Genomic DNA, 22927 nt, shown 5'->3' on the forward strand with positions numbered 1-22927 from the left:
TCACGCCGATTGGCTGTCGCACTTTATCGCTTCCTTGTTTTGTTACCTGTCATATCGTCACGTATTTCAAAAGGACGTCAGAACACGGCAGAAGCGAATCTACTACTATGAATATTACTAGTTTTCGCAGGGTCCTTTGTAGATAGCATATTTAATTTTACAGCTAATTTTACCATTTAGAATCAATTATTGATCAATATATTGAACACTGTCTGAGGTCTTTCTTGTTTTTGAAATTGTATACAAATTTGAGGAATTAGAATATCACCCGAAATTCTGTTTTCACTTGTGTCTATTGAGCTAAATTATTATTATTATTTTATCAACTTATTTACGGCCTCAGGTCAGTCGCGTTGGCTCGACCCTGAGGCCATTTCCTGTTTCCTATTCAGATTTCAGTTAGACTTTAGCCACAGTCATGAAAGCTCTCATTTATTGTGACCGTAAATAATAAAAGCTTTGCAAGCTCACAAACGCCTGCTAGAGCGACAGAAGGAGTCCTAGAAGTGCGCGCGATCTAGTGAAGCAAATGATGTGACTCTTTTCATCTGGCTTTCAGAAAGAAATGTGAGACTCATACAACAATATGGACACATTTATTGCCACCATTCTCACACAAACAAACACAACTTGTTTCTCAAAATATCATCACTGACCTTCACCAAACAGTTATGACCTTAGAGGCAAACATTGTTTTTTATAAAAAGAATCACACTCCAGCACATTTACAATGAACGTGTTGGCTTGACTTTGATCAATATTCAGATGTGTAACACTCCTGGAAGGAAGTAAGAGAGCATTAAATACTGTGTATTTAACATTGAGAGGTTGTGGGTTGATACAACTGCTGCTGTCTTTACTTGTCACTGATGCTGTGCTCATATAAAATAATATAAAAACTACTTCCTGTGCATAAATAGCAATCATTTGTTCACTCTTGTGTGCAAATATGATGACATTATTTTTCATTGTGTGTTCGATTACATGGTTTTTACTATCTTGCTGCTTCCTAAAAGAGTACTATGAGAAGTCATCCACCTCAACTTTGAAATGGTTGTGGAGCTGCTGTTTTGAGGGCTGTGAATTCTCCTGACCAATTGGTTCAGTTATGAGATGGCACAGTTTTTATCTTTGTCCTTGGCCCCCAGACTGTGAGCCCGCCTTCGTCTGAAACTTCCCCTCAGCCCCCACTCCCTCTGCAGCTCCTGCTCCTCGTCCACTTCGGTGCCTTTTCCCGACACAGAGTGGGGTTTTTGCAGCTGTGGGGGAAGAGGGATGGGCTGTCCCAGGAAGTAACCTTCAGCCTCCGAGTCTGATGAGGAGGAGCATGTCGAGCAGGAGTCCTCGTGCTTGTAGCGGCCCGACTGCAGGGTCAACGACGATGGACCGCTGGTTTCCCCCCGACTTTCACCTCGCCACTCCAGAGCGTCCAGTCTGGGTCGATCTGGTCGGTCGGAACGGGAGCGGCGGCAACGTCTTTCTGCATGTAGCATAGTGTCTGAGGGGAGGCGGGATCGACTCCACCCGCGTCGTGGACTGCGCTGGTGGTAAGAAGATCCATCTGCAAGGAGCATATAAAAGAGATAATGGAAGTCTGACACAAGATAAAAAAATAACAATAAACTGCTATAAATCTTGCGAGGACATAGGTCACCTCTTTAGGTTGACCTCAGAAAGTCACTCACCGAGCAGATCCATCTGCACTGGAACTCCTTTCTGCAGGTTCAGCCTGCTTCCGAATCCTCCCTCTTCTGGCTCATCTTCTTGCGGCGGCTGGCTTTCCTCGCAGTTCCGCTGCTCCTCCTCATTCTCCTCTTCATCCTCGTCTTCCTCCATGGAGTAGCTGCTGCTGATCGGCTCCCTGAAACTCACCCGGGCCGTCCCGCTGCGAGTGAGAGGCGGTGGAGAGTCAGACGAGGTGACCTCTAGGGGGCGTGCGCTCATCATGGGCGACGACTGAGGAGTCAAGTCACGTGACTTGACCGGTAGAGGAGGCGGGAGCGGAGGGGAGTCAGGTGAGATGAGCCCCCCGTGGGAGGCGGAACTCTTCTGGAGAGGAAACACTGAGGATGAGAAGACGGTCAACACTGATCATTCAGCTTCACAGAAAAGATGTGAATAATGCATCAATAGTTTTGGATACCTTGCATGACTTGGTTGGTCCGCTCCACCCAGTTCCTGCAGTCTACAGCGGTAGAGGTTCCCCTGGAGGTCAGAACACCGTTGGGAAGGCCAGCCTTTCCCGAGCCATGTGGTTCCGTCACAGGAGAAGGGATGCTGCAGTCGCTCGGCAGCAAATTGTAGTGAGGGACGTCGCAGGGCCAAGAGGGCCCGAGGCCGTTTCCTAAATGAATGTGAGGGAGGGGCGAGTAGGACCCTTTATGGTGAGGCCGACTACACGGAGAGGAGAGTCCATTTTGAACCGGAGCAGAGCAGTGGACCCCTGAATCACAGAAAAAACACGAGTTAGAAACTTCAGCAGGTCGATGTTCATGCTTATCCGTCACCTCTATTCTCTACTGCAGGGCTGCTCCTCGTTATGAGCCGGTGATCAGCGCCCTCTCGCGGCTGCAGAGGGGAACCGCAGTGCAGCGACTGGTATTTATCTGCTGACGCGCAGCGCCGGTGCTGAGGGGACCTGCTCTGCAGCGCCGAGTCGCACGAGTCAGAGTTGTTGGGGTCGTCTCCCAGCGAGCAGGCCCGAGAGCAGAAGATGAGTCCGCCTCGTGGGAGGAAGGGTCTCCCGAGCAGGGGCAGGCGACAGCGGGCGCAGCAGAAACAAACGTCCACGGCATGCCAGTGCTGACCCTCGTAGGTCATCTGACCCTGATCGATACCTGCAAGGTTGTGAGCCATGTTTAAATGAGTGGAATTAAATAAAGGACGGTGACAACTTGCAATAATAAAAATAAAAATAAAAATTTTTCTATCACTTAAATACAATAATAATAAAAAAAACATACAAACATATAGTTCCAGAGTTTAATCTCGCATGCTGGAGACTGTACCTATGTGTTCCCCGCAGGTGTCGCAGTACTCAGCGTAGAGCGACTCATAGCAGGAGCAGCAGTACGGTCGACTCTCCCTCATGATGTAGCGCTGACCACCCAGCGCCGCCTCACACTCAAAGCAGCAAAAGTGCTTCATGTGCCAGTATCTGCCCTCGGCCTCCGTGCACTCGTCTGCTAGAATAATCTGGAGAGAAGGGAGGATCTCTTTATTGGTGTAGAGTCACTCCTGTCACCGTGCCATCTCATTAGTCTTAGAAAAAATCCACTCGTAAATAATCTGTTTGCTCAGCGAGACGCCACATAAAACAAGAATGTCTCCTCTCTGGTCTGCGGCAGAACAATGTTTAGATTTAAAGAGAAATGTCTCACAGGCAGAAACTTATAGAAAAGTTTGGATCAGGATTTTTGGGTGGAGGTTTACGGAGAAAGAGGTCACCTCATCGCAGGCCTGGCACCGAGGCTTGAGTCTCTCCGCGTGGTGCCGGCCGCAGTAGATCTGACCGTCCTGGTAGAAGTAGATCAGATCGACCAGCAGCTCGCTGCAGGAGGCGCAGCGGAAGCACTGCGGGTGCCAGCAGCTGCCGTGTCCCGCCCGGCTGGCAAACACGGCGATGTCTCCTCCTCGGATCTGCCGGCCACACTGCCGCCAGAGAAAGGAGAATCTTCAGCGTCAGGGAGGCAAGCCATCTTCAATATAGTGAGCGTCACCTGCTGACAAATGGCTCCGGTCATGGTCACGGGGAAGAGTCTGACCGCGCCTCTGCCCAGGTTCTCTCTTTTCCTCTGGTGGCTGAACAAGCGCAGCTCCTTCTTCTCATCCTCGTCCAGGGAGTGACAGTACTGAGGCTGCGAGACACGTCATCCATCAAGTCTGCTTCACTAGATGTGTTCTTCTTCTGTTTTAACACTCAAAGTTACCTCACTGTCGTGGGCTGGAAGCTGATGCAGCAGCTGTTTGATCCGGTATCTCTCCCCCGGACTGTTCACATAGGGGATCCTGTCCTCGGGCAGACAGCTAAAGTACTGGTAGACCTGCACCAGCACATCAATGAGTTTCAGGAAATGATAAGACTCCACTCTCTTCACTGGTTACCTGTTCAGGCTTGAGTCCAGGTGGGACCCATGCGTACTCCTCTGAGGCACAGCCCGAGTCATCATCTGAGATGGAGTGTCTCTGAAAGTCTGACACCAGCTTGGTCATCATCTTCTCCAGCTGTCCGGGCACCGAGCGCACAGCATGCTCCTCACGCACACACTTGCAGTGCACGCAGATCTTTCTGTGGAGACACAGAGGGCTTCAGGCTCCGGAGATGTGTTCAGTGATTTACACCTCAAGTCAGGTTTAATGTCAAGAGTGTCTGAAGCTGCCACTGAGGGCGGGGCCCCTGAACATATCCGTGGGTCATTATCTGTATCATGAACCTTTTAAATGTTGGATCATATAATAAGCTCATTCTTTTGCAAACTCTAGTTCTCACTTGCCATCCACATAACTGCTGACAGGAACTTTGAAAATACATTTGATTTCTGGAATGCTACTGCCCCCTGCTGTCTAAATGGGCTCATATTTAGTGATATCAATGAGATTTCAAAAATAAAGTATGCTAAAGTGAACAATAACACTGGGGGAAACTGGCTCTTAAGACATCCCACTGCAAGATGTCTAAACTGTCTCTTCTTCCAAGTCTCAACTCAGATCCACATGATGGGGAAACCTTTTCAATATTTTCAACACCAGAAAAAGCCAATCCAAACCTGCCTGATCTGATAAAATTGCTCTCAGATGAGGGTTCAATCTCCAAGTCCAGATCTAATCCTAACAAACAACAGATGTGGCTGTTAAAGTGAGCCTCCTTCATCGCACTTCAGCACTGATATGAACACACATTTACGCCAAGTAAACTCAATAACCAAAAGTTTCCACCTCTTAATCCGGAATGTCTGCTCGGAAGTGACCTTCCCTGCCTTAGAAAAATATGAGAAATCCGTGCTGCACATTACAACCTGTCAGCATGAGAGTCCTCCCCGCCAACAGACACTCCCCTCTGCTTTATGTCGTCCATGAATACACGTTGTGTTGGAGCCTCATAAATCAGTCCTCACATACGCGTTCTTGAGTTTCACTCCACCAGACTTGTTGCCGCCGACGGCATGTTTTTTTTTCTTATTAAGTGGAATATATACCGAATATCTAACTTATTATTTGATCTATAAATAGTGTTTCAGACGGCAGAGTAAATTGACTTTACATCCATCACTCATCATGCGGAGGATCAGACTGTGTTTTTTATGCGCATCAACATGGCACCAGCTTTTCATCAGGACCGTCCCGTGATTTTCTTTTCCACCGAACGCAGAGGAAATGAGGTCAGTGGCCTAAGCCTGGCTGTCAATCCTCTGGCAGTTAAGGGAGGGAGGTGAAGATGGGAGAAGTAATCTCCCCCCGCTTCATATTACACCATACTTAACTCCCTGCTTTAACACCTCAGCAATGTGGGGCAGAGTGAGGGGACTCGGGGTTACAGTGAGGTGAGGGCTTCCTGTGGCTGTGGATCGGACAGTGACGTCACACGCCGGGAGTCGCATGTGGACGCCGCTGCTGTGATTGCATAATGTCATGCCAGCTGGTTCTTGTAGCTCAAGTTCGCGAGGCACAAAGCTGCTTTATTCCAGCCCACCACCCCCACCACCTCCACCACCAAAAGGCACACATACAAACACGCCACCTGCACCAGTTTCCCTGAACTGGCCAACATCTGCACAGTGGAGTCGGAGCTGACTAGTACGACAATGCTCAGCTTCATTCTGACTGAGTACTGGGATAAACAACTGGTTTAACCAGGTAGTGTGGTCCTACATGTCAGTTGTGGTAGAGCAAGTGAGGTCCACAAGCAGTCCTTTCACTATGTGAATAACAACACCGATCATACTAAAGGTTGGGGATATCAATCCCTTCTGCTAATATACAATAGTATTTCTTCATGCTTAATATATTTTCTCAGAACATTTTAAAGCCACTTCATAGTACTTCTAATTGTTTGAAATGATTTTGTGCATGGAAATAATATGCCCTTTCCATTTCATTTTCATCATTGTGCATTTATTTCAGACATACTGAAAAAGTGTAATTTCATGAGAACCATTTTCCTCATTTTACTTTAGTTTTTCAAAATAAAAATTGATCTAATTTTGAATATTTCCCCCAATAAAGGTTAAAAAAATGTTCTTGACAGTGTAGGACTCTTCTAACACATATAACTTTCTTTGTCTTATTTAAATAGAATTTTAAAAAATAGATCCTTTTAAAAGTATTTTGTAACTTATTTTGTCGCGCATTTTAATGAATTTAAAGGTTTTACATTTTTATCATTATATAAAATACATTATATGACTATATTTTTTATAAAAACATCTTTTAAAACATTTCTATTTCATTAAAGTCTTACTTCCATAAGTTGTAGTACACAGTAATTACTATTATTATTACTTTATTATTATTATGATTGCATCTCAGTATGACTGTGATGTCAGCAGCACATTTGTTCTCCGGCGTCACAAATATTGACAGGACAAGATTGAACAGACTCAAAATGAAAAAGTTTTGTTCAGTCCTGTCATGTTGTCGAGACGGGAGGTCTTGACTGAAACAAGTCTCATCCCCTGCAACTGAGCAGCTCCTGAAGGAGAGACATTGAAGTGGAGTGATATAGTGTATTTGGCTATTGCTGACTCATCTGCACGATCAGTTGGTTTTGAAAGACATTATTAGAAAAAGTAAATCATAGGACTTCCATGAGTGAGCAAGAGGACAAAAAAGAAACAGGGAACAAATCACAGCTAAGTCAGAAGTGCCTGTAAAAAGTGAGGAAACTGGTACAGAATCATAACATATTAACAACACATAAAGTTAATAATTCCTGTAACTGTAAATAAATGTAACTTTCATCTGGGGATGTCCTGACATTTTCATTTAGCAGAGTACAGAGATGTTTATCACTGGCGCTGCTCATCTTCATATTAAACTGACCCATGCTTGACCTGGAGTGCTGTGATTTCATAATTCATAATTCTCTCGCTCTGTAAACGTTTGGAATAACAACGACGACAGCCGAGGAGACGAGAACCATCAAGAGCATGACGTGGAGCGACTTAAATCCTGAGATAAATCAGTGTGTACACAACAAAGCCCTTGTTGAACATCATCTCGATGCCCAGACCTGATTACTCTCCTGTAAGCCTCAGAGCCTCGGTTACCTTCACTCATGGCAAATCCGTCCAGGAAGCCCGGGCTGCTGAGGTCTCCTCCATAAAAAGTTTGAAAAGGTTCTTCAAGATAGAGGTGCTCATCTACCAGTCAGACCAGAATATTGTCCTGCAGCCTCCTTCAAAGTGGTGAATTCTCCCTCTGCACAGCTCTATTCATCCTCCCCTCTACTCCCACCCTCCTTCATGATGATGAAGATGATGATGCCGATGGTGGGCTCAAACAAAAGACCGCCTGGCCCTGAACACAAACACACGTCAGCAACACATTTACAAATCTTAGAGAGCACTTTTTCAAAAGCCTGGCTCTCTCTCCAAGACCCTCCCACTGAAACAAGCCTGCATGCTCAGCCGCTCTCCCGGGCTGCTGGACTGACTCAGACCAGATGGCCGTGTTTGCTTTCATGCAGTTTTAAATCACAGAAATACGGAGAGCAGACTTCAGCCTGTGAGCAACGGTATGTCATATGACTGTACGTGAGAAAGATGGAGGTGCATGACATCATGCCGTGATGAAACATCAAACAGACTTTCGGTGGGTTGATTTATGAAGTCGTGGTCTATTCTAGTGGAGTAACAATGTTAACACAAAAAAACACTGCCTTTTAAAAGTTTGTAGGAGCACCATGAATCACGCTTTTGAAGACGCGATCGCCGCAATCTGTGTATCGTTTCCATCCTTTTATACCGATCTACAGACGCAGTTTTGTCGCACCTTTACTCAAATCCACAGCAGCTCTAAATGCTTCGATCAAAGAATTACCTGAGGTGACAATGTGAAAACAAAAAAACGTTTAAGGCTACAAATATTTATTGTTCTCAGCTCACAAACCACCTCCACCCAAGCTGTTTCACTGGACTGAAATGCAACATGATGGATGACTGTCCATGAGATGAGCAAAAATCTGGCTTCAAGAATTGAATGATAGTAGAATGGACAGATTTTGTGGGGCCACTACAGAACCCATGAAGGTCCCAGATCCACTTGGGGCCAACCAATGATGATGACACTGGGTGACAAGAATGAAGAAACTGCCCATAAACTGCCTCGAAACCCTGAAGACGAGGTCTGATAACTTGGCGAGCTTCAGCCGTGCTAAAAGACGTCCCCTTGAGGAGGAAAACAGAGGCTATGTGCGAGATGAAAGGAGATCTTGAAAAAGCATCAGAGGAATCCTGGAATGTTTTCAAGATCTTGAGTTTTTCTCTAACCCTCAAGGCGACTGAACAAACGGACACATGAGCTATTCCAGAGGACTCTCTTATTTGGCATTAGCCGTGTGCTGCTGTGAGATAATCTCTGCAGACTGCAGAGCAGAATACTAAAGACCTCCTTAGATCTGGCATTAAGAAACAGATGGGCCTTGTCCTCCAACTCTGCCACCAATTAGCGACGGAGAGTGTTTCCACATGGCCCCTCAGACTCACACTGAGGGCCACTCTGAAGACGTCTGAAGCTGGCGGGGGCCCGCGGGTCACTGCTAACTCAATAGTCGAGCTGCTGGACATGGCCTGCACCATCTGCCCTCAGCCAGGGCGCAGCCCGGTTGGAGACAGAAGATGGATCACCTCCCGCTCAGCCAGCAGCACCAGCTGAGCCGGGCCTCGCCCGTCCTCAAAAAAGGTGCCACGCTAAATGCGTTATTAAGCAAGATATCATTAGCACAAGACTCTGGGGTCTGAAGAGACTGACCCCCATTCGTCTTGATCAATTCATCGCTTCCCTATTTGTTATTCTATTGGAGCACTCAGACAACTGAAGGCCCTTTGCCATCCATCAGTCTAAAAGACACATTAGAAAGCTCAACAGGACTCACACCGGAGAGTGTTTTGACATTGTTTTAATCTAGCTAAGAGGCCTAGCATCTAGCTGGGACTCACACTTTTGAAAGACGAGCAAATGAAGAGGCAGCCAACATCATGAAGCCATGTGTTTAACATACAGTGATGCAAACACTGCAGACGTGCTCCATACAAATGACTACAAGATCAGATGAAGTCATGAACCCACATGTACTAATCGTCTTGTTCTGAGGATGATTTACACTTTTCTGGATTTGCTTGTGTGTTCCGAATCAAGAGCAGATGTGTCCTTTGTCGTCATTTGTCGTGACGTGTTTTACCCTAGCTTGAACAGAGCTAATGATAAACCAGATAATAAGGCTTTGCTGTGACTTCTTTTTACCTTAAACTGCGTTCTAGTCACTGATAATAAACATTTGGGAGTAATGGGGTAATGTTAGTGTTCGCAAGTTGCTTATCCTGCCAACTATTTCACATACTGTTTCGGTGTATTACTTCGGGGAATTCAGTTTAAGTTGCCTGTAGTAGAAGCTAAGGATGATGGGCTCCATATAAAGTGCACATACATCAAGATCTCCAACATTAATGAGCGTTACATGCCCGGCATTCATGCATGAAAAGCAGTGAGAGGTTGTGCAGAAAGACGCTGCAGGTTTTAGCGTCCACATGTGTTTTAGATTACACCCTAACTTGAAGCTTTTGTCTAGAGCTGAATGGAGGGAAGAGAAGTGAATGCACTTTAAGATACAGTTACGGTCTTTGTGTTACACGAGGAACACATTCTTCCATCCCTCCATCACAGCCAAACACTGCCCATCTGGGAATAATAATGCAGCTCCCATTTTTTTTTAATTTTGTCTGCATTCTTCCGGATCTGAACTGAACATCTAAAATGCTGTAAAGTTTCTAACCAGGAGTTTCACAATCGACTGATTCACAAAGCAGTTTGATTTAATGTAAATGAATTCAAGGTGTCAAGTGGGGAAGGTATAGAGTGGGAAGTTGGGGGTGGGATCGCAGCTTTCATCTGATAAGAAAGATGGACAGGATAGGACTGGAAACGACAAGGAGAAAGAGAGGAAGGGGTTTAAACAAAAGCAGCTGGAGTCTCAGATCAGGATGTGTTCGACATTATCAACTTAGCGGCAGAGCCTGACTTTCTCCAACGTTAGGAATTAAACAACCCAGCACAAACCGGACATCGTAAAAAAAAGAAACAGTTCCAGATGAACCGTCCCGCTGCGTTTTAACTACTCTCCTTTATAATCACTCAGTTTTAATGAAGGATTCTTTCCCTCGACAGAACAAACAACGCAAAAATGACTGCTCCACAAAGCCTTGAATTACATGTCGTTCCATTTTGTTTCGTGTCGAACAGCCAGATTATTACAGACTTGGAGACTAGTTGGCACCAGACAGGATGAAGAATGGCTGCTAAATAAGTCACAGTCGGGGAAGAAGGTATTAGTTTGATAGTGTAGCCATGTTTGGAATGAGTCTATTTTAAGTCAGTGAAATATGCACGTAACCTGTTTGTACTCTGTGATCTTAAATTAGGATTGAACAGACATGCACCTCATAGTTCCACTCGCCATCCCAGTTTTGTTTCATCATGACAAATGCACAGTTTTCTTTTCCAGTGCACAAACTTCACTCACATTAACAGCCCCAACAAGATGTAAGTAGAAGTAGTTCAGATGAGGTAACAGTATTGCAAGTGCCTAAGACACCAAAAGTGTATACACAACCCAAGACCTAGGCCAAAAAAAACATACTTTTAATGAATAGTGTATGACTGGAAATTTGAATATAAACAAGATCAGTCGCCATTTTAGTAAGTGAGAGACAAATATTAGCATGAAGTAGCTTTGTGGTTCCCTGATGGCTGAGACGATAAATGTGTACTGGCAGGTACATATTGCAATGCTGTTTCAACCATATATCGTAAAAAGAACCATCATGTTAAGGGGGGAAATCAGATATATTAAATCAATATATATATATTACATATTAAGTGCATGAAAACGCATTTATTGGCTAATCAACAAAATAATTCCACTGTGCTAAAAGGAAATGTTGGTATTAAACACGTCACAAATGTAGCAGCATATCCAGTTATCTATGTACATTATATTGATATAGCCAACGTAAAATATTGATATAATATTGCGCAGTCAAGTATTGCGATATTTGAGCGAACCTCACAGCCCCTAGGTGTGACATTATAATAATAATAGTAATAATAATAATAATTATTATTTTAATAGGTTGATCTTACAATATTCATTTCCATAAAATCAAACTCACTAAAGAGTGAAGGCAATAACAGTCGAACAGAATCGAAAGTCAGTTCCTCCCTGGAAGCGGATACAATGCAACATCCGGTTCGACCGCATGTGACACTATATAGTTTGCATTACCCAGGTTTTCCAGTCCATTTAACCTGGCCTGATCTTGACTTTAAACCACTGCGGCTCGGAGAGACAACATGTTGCAGGATGATTATTGGTAATCCCACAGCTCTCCACTGCTTCTGTTTCCCCATTAAGATAATTCAAACTCGATGCAGCTGCTGCGGCGGTTGGGGCTTAACGGCGCTAGCAAGCATCACTGGGATCTTTTTTAGCGTCACGAGTCAAGGGCCGCTGATCTGCTGTTGACCATGTGGTGGTCCAGATGGGTCATGTTTGTTGTCTTATAATGTACGTATATGCCTTCAATGTGTACAGAGATTGAAGCTAAGCTGATTTATACTGTTTGCAGTGCGGCCTAACGTATACACAAACACACATGTACACACAAGTCGCAGCGTCTACAGAGGAAGTTATGAACGTTGGAGATTAAATCTAGGAAATGTGCAGCCCCTTGATGGCGCCTGAATTGACTCCATATTTAAAGCATTCTCCACGAATATTGACATTCACTCTCTTGGATTGAACTCAGAGCTGCTTGAAGAGATACACTGTCACAAGATGTCGCCCAAGCTCAACAAATCCAGATGCAGGCTGAGTGAAATTCTTACCTCCAGCCATGGACACGGAAACCAGGGCACCGGTCTCCACATCGTATGCACGGCTGCCCTCTGTCCGGGTCCTCTTCCTCCTGCTGGAGACAGACAATCGACTTCAGTCATTTCCTCAGCCCAGTCAAACAAGAGAGTCAGGCCAGAGGTGGAAACACAAAGCAAGCAAGGCAGAAGAAACAGTATAGCAGGGACAGCTTCTGAGCAGCCTCTTATAATATCAGCCTGTTATTACAGTGCAATGCTTGGTAATAACTAAAACCTCCATGTCACATCTGAAAAACCTTCAGGTAATACTTAATGTTTCCTTTTTTGGCTCACTGTTTTCCATGCACTGTTCAGTCTCTGTTTACACAACACAATGACATTAACAGACATTGAGAGCTCAAGTGCAACCATTTAACTGTTGGACACTTCCTCTGTGAGTAAGCCGTCCATCTTTGATCCTCCGAGGTATGTGGCTGTGGATTTCATTCCCAGCTGCAGGACTTGATGGGGATCACTAAACATGTGCATCAAAAGCATGAGGAGAAGGCGCTGCATCATAAATCCCCATTTTTGTGTGCAAAAACATACATAACAACAAGTACATTACACTTCATATTAATGTAATTTTTATTTGACTTACATAGGTTTCCATTCTTTGTAATAGTTTAAAACAAATCACTAGCTGCATTTTTCATCAGCTCATTCTCAGGTAAAATGTGATCATGACAGAACACATTGTTTACGCTGTATATAACCGACACATCTTAAATATAACAGATTTATTTCACTGAGCCACACTCATACGTTTGAAACTCCAAGGTAAACATGAGAATCTTTTGTCTTCAAATACTTTCCAGACCTGCAAACACACCAACAATCTGGCTCTTCCTTAAAGTGCTGAGCCAGGCATCTGATCTAAGTTTAAACAGCCCCAAACTGAATCCAAAGACCTAATCGGCGTAATAACACCCATTAGCCCAGTGTTTGTGTGCGCTTGTGAGTGTGCGTGCGTGCCACTGGCCTCAAAACAGATAGTGGCAAGGAAGTGGAAACAGGATGAGAGCTGCACCCTTTCCCTCTCGCTACAATCTGTCCCTTTCTTTCCTCCTGAAATCAATATATCCCGCTTTTAGATTGGAGCGAGGGGAGAATCTCATCTCTGTGATCTGGAAAATATGCACCTCGCAGCTGAAGTTGATACAGCTCGTAAAAGTCGGCACGCAATACCTGCAAACGCCTAGTAACAGGTTAATGAGCAATGCAATAAAACACAGTGATGTGCGCATACCTGTGTGTACCTGCTCTTCTGTTCTGATCTCTCATTTTCTTCTCACACACATGCACCTCATGGGGACTTCTAAACACTATAATCAGTTTTCACGTCAAGCCTGTTCTCCCATCTGGAGTTCTTTGTTCTCTTCCTCTGCTTTTTATCATCAAAAACTGTTTTCATTGCTTATCAAAGCTGGATATGTTTCCCTGAAATGATTTACAAGGAAGGACATTGATAGTGAGAATTGGACGGGGCAGAGGCTCCCACACGTTTATGTAGCACATTATTTTTCTATTATTTTATTTTTATGTTTCTTTGTCTAGTTTCTCCAACCGTGTCCACCCTGTCATCAAGGGTATAAAATTGGAGGTGTGAAATATGGAAAGCTTCAACTGTTGCAGTACATTATGGGATGAGGCTTACTTTAGTGTGTGTGGGTTTTTTTTTTTAATTCAGATCACTGCTTTCACACAACCCCAGTTCTATCACAGTGCCTTGCATACGTCAACATGCAGGTTTTAAACCAGTATTGAGTCCGGAATATAAAGGACAAAAAGGTATAGGTTTTAAGTTGTTCCCTCCAGTAGCAGGTTTTAGGCTCAGGGACTTTGCTTCCCCACAATACCATGAACACACTTGCCTCTGTTAGCATGAAACTCTTGACAAACAACCTTCATTAATCATCGCTTTGACTCACTGTGTGAACAAAACCAGCGACAAGAGGTGACATGAAGTGCTAAAGGAAGTGCACCCATGACTTCTGTGTGACCGGACCTTTCGTCGCTTGATTTTTTTGTTTTCTTCTGAGAAGTCCCGACATGCTAGCAGAGCCTGGGAGGCAGACGGACAATGTACAGCGAACAATAACAGCATGGCTACACTGCTTAATATTACCGAGGTGACCAAGAGATAATAGATAAACAGCTGCAGGATAGTAAAACACCTTGGGAAACTGAAGAACTGGAGCGGGTGATACTGGCTATTTTCTACAGAACAACAGCAGCGTATGATCACGACTCCCCTACCTGAAGTGTGGACCGACCTCAATGAAGTCGGCGTGCTGCTAGGGTGATCCAACGTTATTGAACAAAACAACTGTGGTTTTCCAGATGTAGGACATCCTGATAGTAGCAATGCCAACGCACACCCAGGCAAGCAAGGTAAAACTGTCTTCGACATTAGCCATTCCAGTTCATATCCTAGCAAGATGGAAGCTTGTACGAATTATAATGATACAGACCACACACTAGTCAACCGATATGAGGGGGTTCACTATATTTCAGGCCCATTACTAGTAGCTTACTGCAGTGTTAGAACTTGACAGGTTTTTAAAAGCTCCAAAATAAAGTCTGACATTGACTCTTGAGTCTGAATTTTGACAACAAAACCTGGATGCCATTGGAAGTAACAAGTTGATGAAGGCTTTCAAGCTGTGCAACATCTCAGGAGTTAAACTTTAACTCAAGGGGTGAAAGGTCAGAGCCATTGCGGAATTTGCACGCCACACATAAACAGAACCAACCCATCCATCGGAGTGAAGCAAAGCTGTACTGTTTATGTATATGAAGCCAGACAATGCGACATCATGCACACACTCAAAAAATGAATGTATAATACTTTGAGTTTCCTTCAAATCTAGTTGAGTTTCAGTCAGTTTCTGAATCCGTCTTTAACTCAGAAATATGATCTCACCACAAGCACACAGCTAGTCGTCTGTCAGTACAGAACAATGCACGATAATAACTCAGGTAAGAGCAATGCTTGAATGACGTCCTTCTTACTTTGTTTGTACTTTGCTTGTGGATAAGAAGAATCAGGAGGAACTGAACAAACCTGCAGTTATAAATGTCACTTACATTCGTGTAACAATTGCTGCATGTAAAATTGTACAGGAAAAACTTTAAATCAAGGAATCACAACATTCCATTCTCAAGCGCGCATAACATTTAGCGTCTTAAAATGACAACAAATGTACAAAAAAATAAACAAAATAAAGACTGAATATACAAAAACTTTAATCTTGAGGCAGTGTGTTTAAAGAAAAGGATGATGCATATTTATTCTTCACCCTTCCACAATGCAACCCAAACTTTTTGTTTTAAAGGAACAGTTTTCGAGCGGAGCAGTAACATGAGTCAAAACTCACTTTTGTAGAACCACTGTAATGGAGTGTACTCTGAATTATAGATGGCATTTATTAATACTGGAGTAGGCACAGGTTCTTAAACACAGCTAATTACACATAGTCACAGTGTGCATTATTTATAAACAAAAATATAAGTTAAAATAGTTTTCAGTGTAGTATTCTTTTAAATATCAGGCACTAAAACATTATCATTATGTTGTATAAAAGCAGAATGTAAAACCATTCAATCTTACTAAACCGAATAAAGGCTTAAGAGTTGAAACCAGTAAAATATTCGTCACTTAAATACGCTTTGAATTTCAGTGTTAATGGTCAGCGTTTCCGTTCCCCGACATCCTGACCTGCACAGGTAATGGTCTGTGACGTAATCCAGAGCGCCCCGGTGACTCAAGGCACAAAGAATGTCCCTTTTGTGTGGAAAAAAGACGTAAAAAAACAAAAATATTGTGAGTTTAATTCCAATGAAGTTATCGCGGGTGTGAAAGAAAGCGTGGAAGTGGTGAAGAAGCCAGGTGAACGAGGGAGAAAGTTCCTCCGAGCAGCCCTGAAGAGTTCAGGTTCAGGGCTGCTCGTACAATGAAAAGTCGAGCGGAAATAACAGAAAATACGCGATGAAATAGTTTTCCTTCGGCACGTGACGTCTTTGTCCGTGAAAATAAAAAGGTGTAAACACTTACCGATCGGGTTGACCGTCGCTTTTTCGAGCCGCGCAGGAACATGTTCGGGATAGGATGTTCAAAAAGCAACAAGGGTTAAACTTCCGAGCACAGCTGTGAGAGTTCCATTTCCGCTTCCCGGATTTTCAGACCAAGAAAAATCTGTCGCGCTCAATTAATTTATTTTTTCTTAAAGTTGAACAGTTCCAACAGAAAAGAATATTTCTTGCAAAAAAACAAAAACAAAACATGATTTAAATGAATTGGATAGTGCCTTTATTTTGAAGTACGATCCGTTTGGGTGTTAATTCTACCGCTCGCTTGATCATTTACTAGAAGCTGGCCGTCCGGATTTGAGCGGAAACCATGCACACGATGAAGGTTAAGACTTTTCTCTAATGACATCTGGTTATGATGCTACCGTTAAAACGTCGATTAAACACATCCAGAGCCCGGTAAGGGCGATTGACTCAGGAAAAGGATCAGAAAATGGGAGGAGTCAAGATTTTATCTGCTTTAAAGGTTTTAATAAAATCTAGTGAAACTCTATTGTGTATTTAGATCATCCGTTACAGTTGTTTTTATAATGAAAATATGTCTTCGCGATTCGTTTATGTTATTTTAAAACCTCAGTAAGGAATTAGTCCAAGATAAACTATCAACTGCTGCCACCTAGCGGTGACTTTGCAGAATTCAGCTGAATTGTGGTTGATATTTCAGCAGCCATATTACGGCTGAAGAAAGCTGTCGCTTGAACGACTATCACGTGGGATTAGAGTCCAATAAAAGTCACAGATTCCATTTGTTCAATTGGCTTTATTTCAAAAAAAGCACGAGCTTCTTTGATGACAATAGTTGCATAGCAGATCCAAAAAAACAAGGCAACAATTTAACATTTTAATGACGGTCAACTTGGAAAAAAAAAGGCAAAACCTGTGACAACTGTAGCATGAACAACCTGAGTGAGATTCAGAATGAATGTAATGATGACAAGACCTTTGCAAACACAAGACCACGCCTTGAACTGTTATAAAACAAGAATGCTTCATCAGAATGGGAGGCCACTGCGAATTTGACTCAGACACATGGATTTTGAATGAAAATATGAAACCCACAATAAACTCTAGTTGTTAAATTTTTCTTCAAGCACCACTGTTGAGTCAGGTGAGAACAGCCTGTGACAACTACAAACTACAGCAGACCATTAGAAACAAATATTTAAACAGTTTTTTCATTGCCTATTATTTACACACTTCCCTTCTTGAACAGTTGCGTTTAGTGGCACGTCGAGGTGTGGGCAGGGAGATCATCATCATCAGGAGTTAACTCCAAAAGTTGGATGTTTGGGAACAGCCACTGTTGGTGACGGCCATCTTTGAGTTACTGCGACTGTCCACCTGCTGCTCCGGCTCCAAACTTCTTACACTCTGTCATCTGTAAAAAGAAGTGGAGACACAATGAGCTTGTATTCCTGGGGGGGCACTAAGCACCCACAAACATCTCACCAGTGGCGGCTGCTGTGTGCTGCCTGGTGCTCTTGATCTGCAAGAAGATGGTGTAGGTGTCGTAGGCGAACACCAGACCAGCAATCAAACCAAATACCTGAAAACAAACAATGTTATCATCAACATTTATTGACACACGTCACAAAAGGTCATAATATTATGGCTGATTTACGACAGGGACAGGTTTATTTTCATTTTCATTCATCGAGCTTTGAGAAAGGAGAGCTGACTGTGAGTGAACGTCCACCCACAGGAAACACTCGAAATAAGAAGGAAGCATGATTCAAGCTTATTTTCAAGTTACAGGAACAATGTTTCTTCACTCACTGCTGCTTCTGCTCTCCACATGCTAATTCACCGCTCACAACGGTCAGTTATAGGAGCCAAGGAGCACAAAAGGACTGATCAACTATAGGTGTGAGGCTTATTGGTGCACACAGGATAAAGTCCTCGGTGCAAGGTGCTCCTGAAACAGCATCTGAACAATGACTGTAATGTGTTCAACCTCCATAACCTTGAACAGAATTTCATAACTTTCCACATTGGTTTGATTTTCACTTTGCTGCTTCTTTAGTTTGAACTCTGCGGCTGTTTTTATAGGTGCAACACGGAGTATAAACACATGTTAAACATGGTGCTCATGACAATAGGAGAATTGAAGCATGAAAGTCTCTCTAGCTTTCACTCACGCCGCCGGCGATGCGAGCGCCGTCACCAGAGCCGCCGATCACACAGATGAGAGAGGTGATGATGTAAAGCAGGGCACCGATGCCGGCCCGGAAGAGATCCTGCGGTGGAAAGAGACAGTGTTATAGGGGTTACTCACACTAGCATGCCAGTGTGTTTCTGACTCACACTCCACACCCAGTTGACCAGCTGGAACTGCTTGTCTAGTTCCATCATGAAGACGCCGAAGAAGACAATGGCGAAGACCATCTCACAGATGGCCACGGCGGAGTAGCCTCCGTAGTGGGACGCGGCATAGCAGATGATGATGATCAAACTGAGGATCTAAATAGAAGGTTTAGATCAGTGATCTGAGCATATTAAGTCTGCACAAACAACCTTCCCTTGCGCTGCTTACTTAAGCTGCACAACAAACCGCAAGACACACCTTTTGCATGGTAAACACTGCATCTTTTTTGAATCATGGTTTTCCATCTGAGGGAAAAATAGAACCCTGCATTCTTCTGCTCTCAGATTCTGCCAGTCCAGAGCCATCATAAATTTTTACTCGGCCCACATCTTGGATCAGAACCAGCCTTTCATCAAAGCCGCTTTTGTTGCTACCATCAGACTATGTGGGCAGACAAACACATGACAGCCATGAAGCTGTGGATGTTTGTGATCGTGTCCTCAGATGCTGTGATGAACTTAGGAAACACAACAATGATCAAACTGAATTGCACGTCCCAACATAAAAATGCTGGTCATTTGGAACAGAAGTGTTTTATAATTATTGATATGTGATCATTAATAGACGGATATAACAACAATATGTTTTTCTATTTTATGATACTACAATGTAATTACACTCGTTATGTAATAAAAACTGAAATCTGATATTTTAAAGAACATTTCAAACACAAAACCAAACAAATTTACACTTGGGAGTTAGTGGAAAGCTCATGTCAATTCCGAAATGCTCCACCACTACAGAGGGTGGGCATCAGAGCCCATGCTTCATCACATGACTCCTCCCTGCCTTATGATTGGCTACTTCTCAGACCCATTTACGAGGTTAACAACACCACTCTTGCTGCAAGTCCCAGAACACGTTTTGTGAGTAGTATATTTGTGCTAGACATCAAAAGCATGTGACAAGATGTCTGTAATGATATATATGCAGGTGTAGGACAAAATAATGGAAAAGGTGTTTCCATTCTTTTGTCCAAACCCTGTATATATATATATATATATATATATATATATATATATAGGGTCAAAATCCTTTGCATGAAGGAGATGCTTGGTTATGCCCTTAAATCACTGAGAAAATCTGGACTCTAAAAATAGTTTGTTAGCCGAGTGTCAGATCCCTGTACTGATCCATACGTGATGTGAAGGAGCTGACACCAGCCCTGCATCTGTCGCTGCAGCTTTGCCTCCCTGTGGTCGTAACCGTTACACAAACACGCAGCCGGCCAGGCGCATCACTAGCTTGTGTGTTCCTGAGACTGGCACAGGCCGCCTCTGTAGTGGAGCGGGGCCGCGGTCCCACACAAAAGCTCCTCTATTCAGTCTGACACTCCAAACACCCACGACACTGCAGACACAAGGCGGGCTCTGAGCCATCCACACCTTTAAGGTCTCAGATCAGCGACACTCTGAGCTGTTCTTTAAACGTCAGAAAGGAAATTGTTGTTAACAGTTGACTAATTTTAGTCAGCAGATACATGAGCGCTGGGAGCCAGTCAGTGGCAGGGAGATATCCCAAACAGCAACAGTTGCTAGGGAAGTCGCTGAGATTTCAGTGAACACTGCGGCAATGTAAAGCATTTACCATGTGTTTGTGGTGCGGGAAAAAGAAAATTCCGACTTCATTTCATCTACCCCTTGAAATAAAGTTTATTACCATAAATATCAGACTCATTTTGAGAACTGCTCATGACACACTTTTCACAAGAAGGGAAAGAGAGAGTTCCTGCATCCAAAATACACGTGTAGGGTCATGTCCGATTGTGAAAATAGATTAATTCTTCACGTCACTTTGTGAGGGCGTGGAGTCTTGGCAGCTGTGAACTGAGGTCCTGTGAGTTGTGAGTGCCAGCGTGAGCTCCTCTGGAGTGTTGGCTACTGTCCCTCTTGTCCGCTCCCGACAAAGTAAACAATACTGGTTACTTCCTAAAGCAGCTATCATGCTGGGAGTGGAGGGAGGCACACTGTGGAAGACGGAGCGCTCCCTTCAAGAAATTATGTGTTTCCAAGCCAAAAATTCTCACACAGCACAGAATTTCCATGACCTCTGGAAAAGTCTGTAAAGCCGGGGAACCACTGACCACCAAGAGCTGGGGACCTCCGCTGTACTTTTCTTAGTGTTAGCTTTATCACATATATCCAACCAACACGGATGACCGTTTACATCCATGACCCTCCTTAGATCCTGGAGGGTAGGAGCTACAAAGGTCAAGAGATGGGGGACACCCTGGAAAGGTCAGCAGCTTGATCTTCAGCCAAGTCCAGACATTCCGACTGGCTTTTTTTTAGCAACTTGGAGAGAAAATGAGGGGCTGGCTCAGGCTGATGAGAACCCAGTGTCTCTAGAGAACATGTGAAAGCGACAGCACTGTGCTACATTTGAACGGAGAGGAAGCCGTTTTCCTCAGCGTGGCGTCTCTCTCGGTTTAAACTTGGTGCCAAGTGAGACAGCAGAAGATCAGGAGTGACAGGTGGAAACCTCCGACCCCTGGTCTCGATCCTCCACAGATGCTTCACATTCCCAAAAGACTAGACCACCGAGAAAGTGGGGATCACTCTCACGACCAACAGTCATTCAAAGTCGGTGAGAGACGGGAGGCTGATAGCGTAACGACGATATTATAACCAACGTTGTGGCTCTGTAACAAGCTCAACACATTGGGTTTGTACTTGTACAAGTGAGAGTGAGCGAGAGTGGCGACATTTAGAAGTTTTCCGAGGTGAAGCGTTACTTCCATACTTACTATTTCTGCGGCCAGGATGAAACCTTTCGGCGTCTTCACGTAGCTTTTAAACTTATCCATGCAGTTGGCACCGGAATTTGTCGAGGAGTCAGCCATTCTGCAACAAAAAACGCTTCGTTTGTGTTTGGAATAAAGAACCACTGACTTGGCGAGCAACTTTGGCGAGCTAACTTCACTTAAGTTCTTTCCCTTAACTTCCCGGATTAACGGTCGGAGAAGGCTCAAATCGCGGCCACCTCGAGTCTCTACGCGCTGCTGCAGGAGGGAGGGCCGGGCGGTGTGGCTGACGACGGGGCGTTGGCTTCTGCTGCTTTCCAGGGGGAGTGGGCGAAGTCTCGCTGCTGTCAGTCTGGCACAACCGAGGTGCGGTGCATTCACGGACTCCTGGTCAATTCTGTTACTTCGATTCTGGCTCCATTACTCATATAATAAATAATACGTCGCCTTTAAAACACGATGTTTTTAAAAGTACCAGGTACACTCCAGATCTGAGATTCACATAATCAAACTTCTGTACACACTAATAGCGTTGAAGTCTTATTTGAACTTGAGCCATATTTACTTATGGAGTACACCAGGTCCAATTATACTTACTAGTTATTACATTTTGTGGTGCCTGCTTTTGAAGTACTCTGAATGCGTCACGGCCATGTGACCGATCTGGCGTGTTAGGGAGTAGCGCTCAGACAATTATTCAAAGCAAATAATTGTTTAATAATAATAAATAAACCAGTTTCAAGTCACACCTCTTTGTGACTGTTTTCAAGGTTAAAACTCACGTTTCGCTGAGAACTAGCTTCATATATTGATATACTTTATATAAAGCTTTAAAGTATATATATATATATATATATATATATATATATATATATATATATATATATATATATATATATATATATATGTACATATATGTATATATATGCATACATATATGTATATATATACACATATATGTATATATGTATACATATATATGTATATATATATATACATCTTAAAGCTTTATATAAAGTATATCAATATATGGAGCTAGTTCTCAGCGAAACGTGAGTTTTAACCTTGAAAACAGTCACAAAGAGGTGTGACTTGAAGGTGTATATATATATATATATATATATATATATATATATATATATATGTATATATATATATATATATATATATATATATATATATATATGTATATATATATATATATATATATATATATATATATATATATATATATATATATATATATATATATATAACACCTTAAAGCTTTATTTAGCTTTAAGGCGTGCAATGTGTTCAGTCGGACTGTAGGCGACAGTAGCCTTTTGTAGCGCCATCAAGTACACAAACATTGACACAACCACATTTAGACACTGTAGATGAAAGTTTATTAATTTCAGTGATTCAATAGCATATTGTGCTTCAAGGAGTCTGGATTACTAGCTGGAGCTGGTCATGTGACTTGAAGTAATAGAAATGAATGAGGAAATCTTTGGAACTTCATAATTTCCAAACTAGAAGAAAAAAAAGTTTTGTTTTTTTTTTGTTTGTTTTTGAAGCCACAATTACGTTATGTTTGACTTTGTATTTTTCTTTGATAA

The 22927-nt window shown here is 43.2% G+C and overlaps 2 protein-coding genes across 5 annotated transcripts; both read right to left on the reverse strand.

Annotated features, from left to right (window-relative positions):
- Nucleotides 1–987: 987 nt before the first annotated feature.
- prickle3 (prickle homolog 3) lies at nt 988–16269 on the reverse strand. 3 transcript variants are annotated; one of them, XM_053849361.1, is made up of 11 exons: nt 16184–16269; nt 12100–12182; nt 4105–4288; nt 3930–4043; nt 3720–3857; nt 3448–3651; nt 3009–3195; nt 2508–2837; nt 2144–2443; nt 1686–2063; nt 988–1561 (listed from the first exon to the last, which is right to left on the reverse strand). In XM_053849361.1, the coding sequence occupies exons 1-11, from the start codon at nt 16223–16225 to the stop codon at nt 1107–1109; spliced, it is 2415 nt and encodes an 804-aa protein (XP_053705336.1). In that variant the 5' UTR covers nt 16226–16269; the 3' UTR covers nt 988–1106. The 3 variants fall into 3 exon arrangements, with proteins under 3 accessions (XP_053705336.1, XP_053705337.1, XP_053705338.1); XM_053849362.1 differs by lacking the exon at nt 16184–16269 and adding an exon at nt 13376–13558; XM_053849363.1 differs by lacking the exons at nt 12100–12182; nt 16184–16269 and adding an exon at nt 7266–7662.
- A 703-nt stretch (nt 16270–16972) lies between these two features.
- On the reverse strand, nt 16973–21644 carry plp2b (proteolipid protein 2b). 2 transcript variants are annotated; one of them, XM_053849880.1, is made up of 6 exons: nt 21566–21644; nt 21330–21426; nt 18523–18678; nt 18357–18455; nt 17668–17764; nt 16973–17596 (listed from the first exon to the last, which is right to left on the reverse strand). In XM_053849880.1, the coding sequence occupies exons 2-6, from the start codon at nt 21423–21425 to the stop codon at nt 17583–17585; spliced, it is 462 nt and encodes a 153-aa protein (XP_053705855.1). In that variant the 5' UTR covers nt 21426; nt 21566–21644; the 3' UTR covers nt 16973–17582. The 2 variants fall into 2 exon arrangements, with proteins under 2 accessions (XP_053705855.1, XP_053705854.1); XM_053849879.1 differs by having other exon boundaries at nt 21506–21626.
- Between the last annotated feature and the right edge of the window lie 1283 nt (nt 21645–22927).

The sequence above is a fragment of the Synchiropus splendidus genome, chromosome 18, assembly GCF_027744825.2.
Source record: "Synchiropus splendidus isolate RoL2022-P1 chromosome 18, RoL_Sspl_1.0, whole genome shotgun sequence".
NCBI lineage: Eukaryota > Metazoa > Chordata > Actinopteri > Syngnathiformes > Callionymidae > Synchiropus > Synchiropus splendidus.

Bases quoted from the DNA above. Each gene is read 5' to 3' on its own strand.
- prickle3 (XM_053849361.1), bottom strand. From the start codon at position 16,225: ATGTTCCTGCGCGGCTCGAAAAAGCGACGGTCAACCCGATCG. The intron at 4,289-12,099 runs GTAAGAATTTCA...GTGTCTCCACAG, and splicing joins TTCCGTGTCCATGGCTGGAG to AAAGATCTGCGTGCACTGCA. The intron at 2,838-3,008 runs GTACAGTCTCCA...ACAACCTTGCAG, and splicing joins CACCTGCGGGGAACACATAG to GTATCGATCAGGGTCAGATG.
- plp2b (XM_053849880.1), bottom strand. From the start codon at position 21,425: ATGGCTGACTCCTCGACAAATTCCGGTGCCAACTGCATGGATAAGTTT. The intron at 18,679-21,329 runs GTAAGTATGGAA...CCTTCTATTTAG, and splicing joins TCATCCTGGCCGCAGAAATA to ATCCTCAGTTTGATCATCAT. The intron at 18,456-18,522 runs GTGAGTCAGAAA...TTTCCACCGCAG, and splicing joins TGGTCAACTGGGTGTGGAGT to GATCTCTTCCGGGCCGGCAT.